We start from the raw sequence: 12168 nt of genomic DNA on the forward strand, positions 1-12168 counted from the left end.
CCTGTGCTGTTGATCCTTTCTAGTGAATTTCTCATTTCAGTTTACTTTCAGCTCCAGGGTTTCTATTCAGTTCCTTTTTATAATTTCTATCTCTTTATTAATTTTCTCATTTTGTTAATACATTTTCCTGGTTTACTTTAGTTCTTTATCTGTGGTTTCCTTTAGCTCATTGAGCATATTTAAGACAGTAAATTTTAAGTTGCTGTCTAAAAAGTCCAATATCTGTACTTCTTCAGGGATGATTTCTGCCGGTTTATATTTTTTCTTTCCATGGAGCATACTTTCCCATTAAATTGTACAATTTGTAGCTTTAGGTTGAAAACTGAACATTCAAATATTATAATGTGGCAGTTCTAGGAATCAGATTTTCCTCCGTCCCCAGGATTTGCCGTTATTGATTGTTGAACATCGGCTTGTGCTCAGCCAGTATTTTGACAAACGTTTCCTTAAATGCCAGGAACTTGCCAAAACAAAGCAAAACAAAAAGCGCCTCTCCCAGTCTTTGTGAATTAACTCTGTGCTAGGGCCCTCTTGTAACATTTAGACAAGCCATTTACAACTCTACCTTTGCCCTTACTTCCTGCTTGCACAGAGTTTAGAGATCAGCCAGTGGTGAAAGTTTAGATTATTCTCCGTCCTTTTCTAAACATCTGTCCTATCCCAGGCATGTGCCTTGCCTTCTGAATTCCCCAGTATACACAAGTACTTTTGAATATCTTAATTTCCCAAAGAAATTCTCTCACCAGCTTTTCCTTCCAGGTTTTAGGCAGTCTATTATATGCCTCAATTTTAATCTTTTTCCCCAAGTAACTACAAGTTTTTCTTTTGATTTATGGTGTTTTCAACCAGTACCCACCACTTTTCCACCCTGAGTAGGTTCTGAGTTAGGCAAAACAGAGATGAACACCTTGTGTCAGTCCTTCAGGTAGCCTCTAAAAGATTAGAACAGACACAATAATTTGTTTTAAGGTGTGCTCTAAACCCTCCAAAACCTGAGACTGTGGTTCCACACTAGAATTGCAGGCTTCTGTCTTCACAGGAATGTCACCAAGCCAGAGAGGAGGGGGGACAAAAACAAGTAAGGCACCACAAAACCTTCCTTCTATATTTAAGTTTCCCTTTGTTTGATTCAGTTTGCCTTGATTGTTATAAATCTTTGACTGTTTTCCAGAATTCTGGCAAAGTTGGTTCTGATCATTATAGCTTGCCTTTTGATGTTTCTGTGAAGGGTTTGGGAGTTTGGAGATACCTACTCTTCTCATTTTGCTGATACCACTCTTTATTGACTGATTTTTGTATTTTTTTTTGTTTTTTGTCCCTTTTTGTGTGTGTGACTGATTTTTTAACTCTTCTAACTAGAAGTGTTAAACTCAGTATAAAATGTTCTAATTTGCATAGTCTTATGGAGTCTAAATCATACAGTATTTGAAATGTAAATATTAGTTAAAAACTGAGGCTTATCTAATAGCATAGTAATATTGCCTTACCACTAACATTCATTAAGAATTTGCAGATTAGTAATTTGGTGGATATGTTGTTCAGATAATCTTTTTCTTTTATTTTTTAAAACTAAAAAATGAGCTTGACATAAAACATTGTTTCTGTAATCTGACAGGGTCAACCTTTTTTTAATTGTATTTAAACAGGGCTTCACAGAATGCTGTGGGTTTATAACTATGTTTGATAGTTGTAGATTTTTATTCTCATGCAGCCTTAAATTTTGAAGCAAATTAATCCTTTGTAAAGAAAATTATAATCATCATTTTTTAATAGAACAGTAAACTTGTATTATAAAATATTTGTTAGAGATCTTGATAAAACTTAAAAAATTTTACTTCCACAAGAATATTATATCATCTACAGAAACTGACTTCCATAAAATCATTTGTTTTTTTTAAAGCTAAATAATTGGGAGGGAAATGCCAATGAAGAATGTTCATTAACTGTATTATAAATTGTGACTAAAAAGTAATGACTGTGTGTTTTCTAAAAAAGAACCTATCTCCTCCTTTGTTGGTTCCTACAAAGTAATTCATCTTTGGACACACTTGTTCTAAAAATGTTGATATTGTACAAATTTTTTGAAATAGGTATGTTGTCTAGGTTGTGATTCTAGCAAGCAAACTTACTCAGGGAAGAAACCATTTAAATAAGATTATAAATAAGGAAAAAAGGTGGTAGACAAATGAAAAAAACAATTCAGGTTAAAAGAGTTCACCCCAAGCTAAAGACTTCCACAGAATATGGTGGGAAGGCATCCTTTCTAGGTAAGAATATATTAGACTGAGAAGCAGCTTTGTAATGAAAGCAGCAGGAAGGAGGGCTGTGGTCCTGCAGTGGGAGTCGGAAAGTAAGCTGATTCAGGGAGAAGAGAAACAGAGAATAGTTTCACTGGTTGTTGAGTTCCTGTCCCCACATTCCATGACATCCTGCTTCTCTGGCAGTCTCAGCTTCAGGGAAAAAGAAAATAAACCTTTTTGAAGTATTATTTACCATCACTTTTTCTTTAATTAATTTCTCTTTCATGCAATTCATGTCATCAGCTGTTGAAACCCTAACCATCAAATAGTAAGAGGTCTCTGTTAAGACTAGAATTCACTCTTTTGTATCTATCTCCCACAGAGAATGCAGTGTCCTTTATTTTGATCCAAAGGATTTGACCACTGTAATTACCAAACAGATCATTCAAGAGCAAATATACTATTTAATTCTTATTGGTAGATATGGATATTTTAATAGAAATGTTATATGGTAAAAGTATCTTAAAGTTTCTAAGTCATTACAGAATTTCTCTGTGTTCATAAAATTATCACACTTATAATGTAAAGCACTAATAATATTCCAATCACTTAATGGAAAGAATCAGCTATACCTCAAGAGGAGAACAGAAAAGTGTGTTATCACCCAAATTTGTCAGATGTTTAAAAACTAATAAAGAGATGGTTTGTACTGGAGAACCGAACAAGTAATTAACCTTAGGGAAGGTAATTCTTTTTTTTTATTTTTTTTAACATGGCCAGTTACCGGGAAACGAACCCGGGTCCTCTGGCATGGCAAGCGAGCATTCTTGCCTGCTGAGCCACCGTGGCCCGCCCGGGAAGGTAATTCTTTTATAGATAGGTGTATAGTTAAGCCTGCTACTGAAAAAGTTTTAATGTTTTGTTTATTTTTAAGTCCCCACATCCTTAACCCAGGACTTTGCTCGTGAATTTTCCTGTCTCTTCATCGTCAGTCTCTCATTCTCTACTGGATAAAATCCACCAGCATACAAATATGCTTGAACATCTCTCATCTTTTAACAAAAAACACACTTCTGACCCCACAACCTCCCGTGCCAGCTAACTCGGTAGAAGTTATCTTTTTCTCACTGTTTCTACTCCCTGGCCTCTCTTCTCTTTTTTATTTTATTTTTTTCTCTTTTTTGTGGGGGATGCTTGGTCTGGGAATCAAATCCAGGTCTCCCGCATGGATGGCAAGCCTTCTGCCACTGAACCACCCGTGCCCCTCAGGTCTGCTTTCTCTTGAGGCAGCTCCAGCAGAGTGCCCCAGCACTCCCATCAAAAGCATTCTTTGTGGGGGCAACAACCACCCCTGTATTGCCACACCCCAGGGCATGTGTTAGCCCTTAAGAGCTTGGTCATTGGACACAGTTATGAAACTTCCCTTCCTGCTAGGTAATCTTCTCTCAATTCTGTAACATCATACTCATCTGGCTTCTGTGCTAAATGCTCTTTTTCAGTCTTCTCTTCCTACCCTCAGAATTAGTTTCTTGATCTCTGCTGGATTGACATTTGAACTGGATTAATTTTTATTGTGGGAGGCTTGTTCTGTTAATTGTAGAGTATTTGGCAGTATCCCTAACCTCTACCTACCAGAGGTTAGAAGCATACACACATAAACCTACACCATAAACACACACACACACATACTATACATACACCAGGTTGTGACAACCAAAATGTCTCCAGACCCTGCCAAATGTGCCCTAGGAGGCAAAATCTCCCCCACTTTAGAGCCACTGCTCTAATTCCAGGGTTCAGTTCTAGGCCCTCTTTTCTTCTTTATCTGTACACTGGTGAATTTATACTGGTTTTAAATACTACCTGAATGCAGAAAACTCCCAATTTTACATCTCTACTGGTCTCTCCAAGACTCATAGCTACCTGCCTTCCCCACTTAGAAGTTTCATAGGAATCATAAACTTAATAATGGCTAAATAACATTTTTTATCTCTTCTTCAAACCCACTTCCCTTTCAGTCCTTCCTATATTGATAAACTGAACCACCCACTTTTACTCATTTGTTCAGGAAAGAGTCTAGGAATCATCCTTAATTTTACTTCTTATTACTTCTCTCACAACTCACATGCAGTCGCAACATATCCTAAATCTTACCGCTTCTTACCACCTCCGCCACAGTCCAGATCATCATTCTCTCTTTCCTGGACAGTAATAACACCTCCTTCCTGCTCCTGTTTCTGTTCTTCCCCTTCCTGCTGTCCACTCTCCACACATTCTTTTTTTTTTTTTTTTTAATGAAAATTAGATCATGTCTCTCCCTGCTCAGAATCGGCCATGACTTCTTATCGCACTTAGTATAAAATGTGACCTGGGATCCCATAAAATGTGATGTGACTCCATCTACGTCATAGACTTAGTTCCTGTCACCCTCCCTTTTATTCACTTTACTCTAGCCACACTGACTTTCTTTTTGTTTGAATAAACTTGTTCCCCCGTAGAATTTCTTTGCTTGCTGTTTCTCTGCCTGGATGCTTTTCTCTCCCAAGGTTACAGGGCTGACACCTTCATCCATTCAGGGCTCTGCTGAAACATCAGAGAATGTACTGTTCCAGGGGCATTCAGAATGGAAAGAGACCGTAGTCTCAACTGATTAATTGCAGTTAAAGTACATTACTTTTGTGTATGTGGTGTGTGTGTGTGTGTGTGTGTGTGTGTGTGTGTGTGTGTGTGTGTGTGTGTGTTTTAACCCAAAACCATGTGAATGTATTTTTGAAGCCCCTTCCTGGGCCTTAAGTGAGCTAGTCAAGAGGAGGCCCTAAATCTTCCCCTGCTTCTAAGGAAGATGCCACTTCATGGCTTCCAGTACAGATCAGTAAGCCACTGCCTGGCTCCCAGCCCCACAGAGGAGACCAATACTGATTTACAGTATTTCTGGGTCATTTCCAGAGATGATAAAAGCAAAAAATAAGCACGGGTTCAGTGTGACTTTTCTTTTTCTCTTTGACAAACTCCCAAAACACCTTCAAATAAAGAAACAGTAGTTTTTCATCATTGATAATTATTATTTATTGATTCCTGATTATATATTAATCACCTTATACCTTTCATATACCCTAATTCTCATAGAAACCTATGGGGTTTATTTCTGTTTTACAAATGAGGAAAGTGAGATACAGAGAAGTTAAGTAACTTGTCAAATATATGCTTATGGTTAGAAATAATTCTGTAATTATAAAAACAACCTTTTAAATAATATTTTAAACCAGTATTAAAGATTATGACTACTTTGTAAATTAATATAAGCTTTTGGTTATATTCTTATTCATAAAAATAAAATTCTGACATTCTTTTGGGATTTTGCTTTTTAAATAAAATGTTGATGTGTTTTGACTATAAGGACCAGGGGCATACTTTCTGACTGGCATTAACTATATTTGTATATGGAATGCCTTGACGAGTGATTCCACTGGCCATTTTCTTTGCTTTCAGGTGTTGCTTTTCTGTGCAAATTTATTTTTTTCCTGCTCAGTTTATGCTATATCCAGAAATATAATGGCAAGTGTTTGGCTCTAACTTCTGTTTAGAATTCTTTCGGAAAATAGTTCTGATGAGATAGGGTTGTGTTATCAGTTTTACTGTGTGACAGTAATAAAGCAGTCACTAATTGCTGTATCATTTTAACTAGAAAGAGTTAGTACCACACAATTCTAAACCCATCGTTGGGTTTCCAGTCTGACAGTGCTGTCATTGTATGTAATAATAATGCTTTATGGTACTCTGTATCACATACTCTTTGAACCTTACTAAAATAATCATAGGTTTCCAATGTAACTGGCTTAAATAATGCAAGTGATTTTTAATAGAGAATGGAATTAACTTTTGCCTTTGACCTGATTTAACATATTGATGCATAATACAGTAATAATTGGTTCCTTCTGTTTAGATGTTTGGAAACTGGACATTTGGCACTTTGGTCTTCACAGTCATGGTTATTACAGTTACAGTAAAGGTATGGTACTGAACTTAGAAATACAGACTAATTTGCAATTATTTAATTAGTATTTAATTTTCTTCATTTCTTCAGCCATAGATATTTTTCTGTTTTCCAGTAATAAATAATTTCACTGATCACTATTTTAAATCATTCATTTTCATTTTTGTCAAAGAATTATTTTGTAAGTTCATTATTTTGGAAAACCTCATCTCATTTGTATGGCCAAATAAAGGTTAACTCCATAATAATATTCATCTCTGACATTTTGCTTCTTTTTATGTAGTATAAAACAACACAATTCATTTTAGGCAAAAAGCTGAGAATAAAGTAATCATATATTTCAGCGCTGTGGTCTCACAGAAGAAAAATCTTATAAACTTTAAATTATTCAAATTCATGCTAAGGCCCTTTCATTAATATTTTTCTTGAATTTTATCTGAGAGGTTAAAGTCAAGCTTTGCTGCTTTATATTTCTAAGGGTTTTTTAAATGTTTTATATTTTAGATGGCTTTGGAAACTCATTTCTGGACCTGGATAAATCATCTTGTTACCTGGGGATCTATTATATTTTATTTTGTATTTTCTTTGTTTTATGGAGGTATTTTCTGGTGAGTGACTACGTTGTATTTTCTTTGTATTGATTCAACTATAGTATTCATTGTTCTAAATTATATTATAAACAAATTCTGTTCATAATAGTTTTGAGACCCTATTCTGCTCATTTCTTTCAACTAATCTTATTGGTGATGAGAAAAAAAGAAATTAATATAGTTTATACCAACTACATTCCAAGTGTTTTACCTAAGATACTACATTAGTCACCACAATAATCTTACTATCCTCATTTTTTTCTTTGTGGAAACTGAGCCCCAAGGCCACAAAGGTAAAAAAGTGGCAAAGCCAGGATTTACTTCCGGTTGTCTTACTCTGCAGCTAATGTTCTTTACACTAATCAAATTTCCTCTAAATTATTTACTAGTTAGTATCTGTAATAAAATAAGTCACATAGAACCATTAGATTTCGATAATGAGTTAAATTCTTCCTCAAAGTTAAATATAATTCATCTTCATTGAAAGAAATAGATACACAACTACTCTGATAGATTAGAAATTAGTACAACTTCTAAGATTCTTTGGTAAGTGTTGGACAACTAAAATCTCTTCTTTGAAGAATTATATTCCATCTGCTTGCTGTGCATTTGAACCCTTTTATCAGGCAAAAAATGTTTGAATTTAGGCAAAAAGCTTGAGTTGACTAAACAATTAACATCTGTTTAGGATTATAAAAGGATCTCATACAAATATTGCTTGTTGAACTTGTTTGTTTTTAATTCTTTTTATTTCTCCATTTCTTTCTGTTTCCCCATATCTTTCAAAGGAATATATACAAAAATCCAAGAATCTCTTGGCAATACCTACTACTGTGTAGAGCTAGCATTTGTGAGTGCATTTATTTCAAAAGATGTGTTTCAAGAGCTTAAGTAGTGCTTTTCAACTAGACTTGGATGATCAGTCTTTTCATTACGCAGTAGAAAATACCCTGTTACATACTTTTTCTTGATTTCCTTGATCTCTTAAGGCTGTATTACTACATAATTTTTTTGATACCCTACCACTAAGATAGAGCTGTCTAGTTAGCTACTTGTCTCTTTCCTAATAATAAAGACTGTAATTGTCATTGAAAGTAATTAAATTGGATCTTAATTTTAACAGACTTTTATTTTCATTATTAAATTATATTGGTTTGAAGTTTTAAACATTGTCTTGCAGTATTCTTATAATTGTTACTTTTAAATACAGTGGGTTTATATGATGTCTTGATTTAAGACTTTCATTTTCCACTTTTATTGGACCCTCATTCTTTCTTTGCAGGCCATTTTTAGGCTCCCAGCATATGTACTTCGTATTTATTCAGCTTCTATCAAGTGGTTCTGTTTGGTTTGCCATAATTATCATGGTTGTTGCATGTCTATTTCTTGATATTGTGAAGAAAGTATTTGACCGACAGCTCCATCCTACAAGTACTGAAAAAGCACAGGTAATCAATTTTTATATATATACAATACCTTTTTTAATTTGGGGTCTTCAACATTGAATAGCTATCATAATTTGCATATGTCAGGAAATATGAAATTATCCATTCCTATGTCATATATTTTGTCATAAAGAACGTTGTTAAATATGATATTAAGTTGTTTCTTACTGTTTCTACTAGTTTTATGACTACTAATAAATTATTATTTTTTAAAATTACATTGTGTTCATAATAAAACTCCAGGTTTTTAAATATGAAACTGCTAAGTTATATCCAGATAATAATATTAAATGTATCTTAAGTAATATTATCACAGCATTCTATTAGATATATATAGTTAGGATATATACCCATGTCTTTAGAAACATTAGAATTTATCATTTTTTTTAGTTTATAGTTTTCAACAAAAGAGTATGAAATAAGTTATTTAAACTAAATAATATTTACAGAGAGGATTTTTATGAAATATATTCTTTCTCTGAACATTTATTAATAAATATTAAACTGTAGCAAATATTTAGAAATTTATTACATAGTACTTAAGAATGTGTGGTCTTTGAGGCCTAACAGATCTCAACTCAAATCCCTGCTCTGTCAAGTTTGGTAGCTCTGTGACTCTGAGTCTCAGTTTGTGCATTAGTAAAATTAGGTTAGAAATATCTAATATATTACCTTTGTAACAGGGATTAAATGAAAGGATGCATGATGCTTAACAAATGGTAGCTGTTTAGTTGAATATGCCTTTTTTCGTGTACTAGATTTGTATGTAAGTTGGGAAAAAGATCTATCTTAATTTGTTCTATTAACCATTCATAGCATTGAGAATATATTCTCAAGGATATATTCTAATCAACTCTTATACCATAGTAAAGGCTGCATTTATTTATAATCTTTGGTACTTGCCAAGCAAATTTTGTTTAATATGTATTAATACTAAAAATAGAATAAGTGCTCACTAAGTATTTAGTGATTTGAGTTAGGCTTCCTCATTGGTGCATAATTTTAATTTCAGTTAATCATGTCAGCAACATTCCTTTAGTATTTATTTGCTTTGGAAACACAATCCTAGTGAACATGTATTCTCACACCATTGAACCAACATAACTTCTCAACACCATGAGCCTCGGAAGCCCAACCAACTTGAATTCAAATATTGTTTTTACCTTTACCTCATTTCCTTCTCTGTAGAATCAGAATAATTCATACCCTACATGATTATACAGAATGAATATAAAGCAACTAATACAGGACCTGTATGTAGTAGGGCCTCAGTAAAAAATTTATTGCAAGACTAATGATGAAGTTACTGGTCTGTTGGTACTCTACAAATGAGTCTGAAAAATTTTCATGCTCTGATTATTCTGTGTACCTATGCACCAAATTTTTATAGCGGTACCAACAAACATTTCTTCTGTGCAGTATGTTATTTGTAAATCTGAAAGGTTTGCCTATTTTACTATTTCTAATCCTCAGAGAGATTTATAGTAAGAGAATACTATTTTGGGGACATTGTCTATCATACTTTAGAGAAAGACCTTTATGAAGAATACATTTGTCTCCTTCTCTCAGCTTATATAAAGTTATATTTCACCAAAATTTATAAATGACCTCATTCTTTATAAAAGTAACTAATCAGGTTTATTTACACTTAGGAATTTCTACATTAGGCAGAGCAGTTGCAAACATGTCTTTTGTAGAGATTGCTTAATTATATAAAAAGTGATCATTTTTGTTACCATTTGGCCTCTTTTTTAAAGGATTACATAGGAAGCATTTGATGCCTTAAGGTGGATTCTTAGTCAAGAAAAAATTAAGTGTTTTATATGTTTTTTGGTTCTTTTAGCATAGGTTAAAATTGACTAAATATTGAATGTACAAGAAATCATCATTTTATTTATAAGTGAACACCTGTTTACTCTCCCTTTTTGCCTCACAAAATTTATTTTTGAATGATTTGACCAGATGTCCTACTGTTGCCTAATCCAAGAAGGAACTCTCCACTTAAGGATCTTCTAACCACTTTCTTGTTTTGTTTTGTTCTGCTTTTTATTGAAACAGTAAATGACTATTCAAATCCCATGTATAACATTATTCCTTTGTGACAGGTTGTAATCATTGTTATGTCAGCATTTTATCATCACCTGATTTCAGGTGATGGTGAAACGGTTAGAAAGTCATCAAGTACTTCATTGTTTACCACAAGTAGCAACAAAACTCATCAAAAGAAAAGATGCCCGCATTTATTCTGAACTTTGTTTTTTTCCACAATAACAATATGGTATTAAGAATAATTTTTTTTGGTGGCAAAACCAACAGTCCTACAAATGTCAGTCATGTATGTGTACCATGTATATTTCCTACTTATGTAGGAACAGATGTCTTTACCAAGCTTGTCCTATGTGTCTCTTAGGTGATGAATACAGCTCACTGACTTGTTATATGTCCCATCCCTTTTCTGTCTACTTATAGATGTACTCCAACACAGTTGCTTTAAGTGACGAGTTCATCGCACTGCAGCCATTGTCGAGTGCAAGGAATCAGCTGAGCAAACTTAGGTAGAGTAGGAGGAGTAGAGCCTCATTAACTCTTCTGCATGCTAAAGGACAATTAAGCAGTATTAAAAAAGATGGGCAGAGGCATGAATAAAGAGTGGGACATTTTTGCTAGCACAGCTCTGTCCCTGACTAATTTGACCTTTATTAATATAAATGTTAAAACCCAAAAAAAAAAAAAAATGAATCTCTCCTTTGAGATGAAAATTCAGCATGAAACAAGACAGAGATCCATATATTTCATTATATGTTTTTACCTTAGCTACCTTTTTCTAGCACAATTTTAATGCTTCTGCTTGTCATATAATTCATATTTAAGAATGCCCCTGCATGTTGAATAATTAAAACTACAGAAATTCATAGTAAAATTTAAAGTTTTATGTTACAGCTAATTAGAAGTAAGAGTTGCCCGTTTTTATCTTGCCTTAATCTCTGTTGTAAATACATGTGCGTATTTGTGTTCGTACACTGTAATGGCTGCTGAAGCATTCCTAGTCTTGCTTCTGTTTAGTGCATCCATAAATTGAACAGTATATTTTGTGTGCCTCATATATATTTTTATCTCACACAGACAGATCCATTCTGTCAGTTTCTACAAAAAATACCAAGTAGGCTAGAGGTGTCTTTTGGTGGAAAGAATTGCAAGCTTAAATCCTCAACTTTTGATATTAAAAATACCAAAACTATACATTATGTTTAACTCCATTCTGGTTTGGAGGCAAAAACTAATGTAACTAGAATACTTTAGTCTATTTTGGAACTCTTCAGTTCCTTGCCCTGTCAGTGTCTTGTGGATTCGTAAGCATGTACTTTTTAATTCTTTTTTAATCTCAAACTTCGTAATCTCTGTTCACTTGATCAAATGAATGGCTTTGACAAAGTACTAAAATTTACAAAGAACTGAAGTTCTTCTGTAACTCTATGAGTTTATAATCTTGAAGTGTTCTAAAATCTTACTAAACCTTTACCAACAGGGTTTCATTATAATTAGCTTCAAGATTTTTATAATATTCTATTTTGAATTACAAAGACATAATAATTATAAATATACAAATGGATGATGTTTGAGTGGTAGGCAACTAAGTAACATTTTAAATAATAACTAAAAGTCAAGATAAACCTGAAGGTTGATCTTTACCTTTGGTTGAGCCGTGTTTATCACATGTCACATGTGGTAGGTAGCTCCTACCACATTTTTGAACATCTCGTTATATAACTCTGAGGCAGTAAAACAGCTCATTATTTAATGAATATTCTGGAAGTCTCTCGTCATTTGAAGATAACTTTTGCATTGTGCATAATCATATCTTTATGAAATCATATTTCACATATCATGTTGACTAAATA

General features: G+C 33.6%; 1 protein-coding gene across 4 annotated transcripts in view; it reads left to right on the top strand.

Annotated features, from left to right (window-relative positions):
- ATP11B (ATPase phospholipid transporting 11B (putative)) overlaps positions 1–12168 on the top strand; it is a 144261-nt gene that overhangs the window by 118677 nt on the left and 13416 nt on the right. For 2 of the 4 annotated variants that reach the window (XM_077161150.1, XM_077161151.1), the window contains exons 26-29: positions 6184–6249; positions 6739–6842; positions 8107–8272; positions 10739–10824. In XM_077161150.1, coding sequence (XP_077017265.1) covers positions 6184–6249; positions 6739–6842; positions 8107–8272; positions 10739–10824 — 422 coding nt within the window. The remainder of the gene's footprint in view (positions 1–6183; positions 6250–6738; positions 6843–8106; positions 8273–10738; positions 10825–12168) is intronic. The other 2 variants (XM_077161149.1, XM_077161152.1) reach the window with 1 other exon arrangement.

The sequence above is a fragment of the Tamandua tetradactyla genome, chromosome 5, assembly GCF_023851605.1.
Source record: "Tamandua tetradactyla isolate mTamTet1 chromosome 5, mTamTet1.pri, whole genome shotgun sequence".
Taxonomy (NCBI): Eukaryota; Metazoa; Chordata; class Mammalia; order Pilosa; family Myrmecophagidae; genus Tamandua; species Tamandua tetradactyla.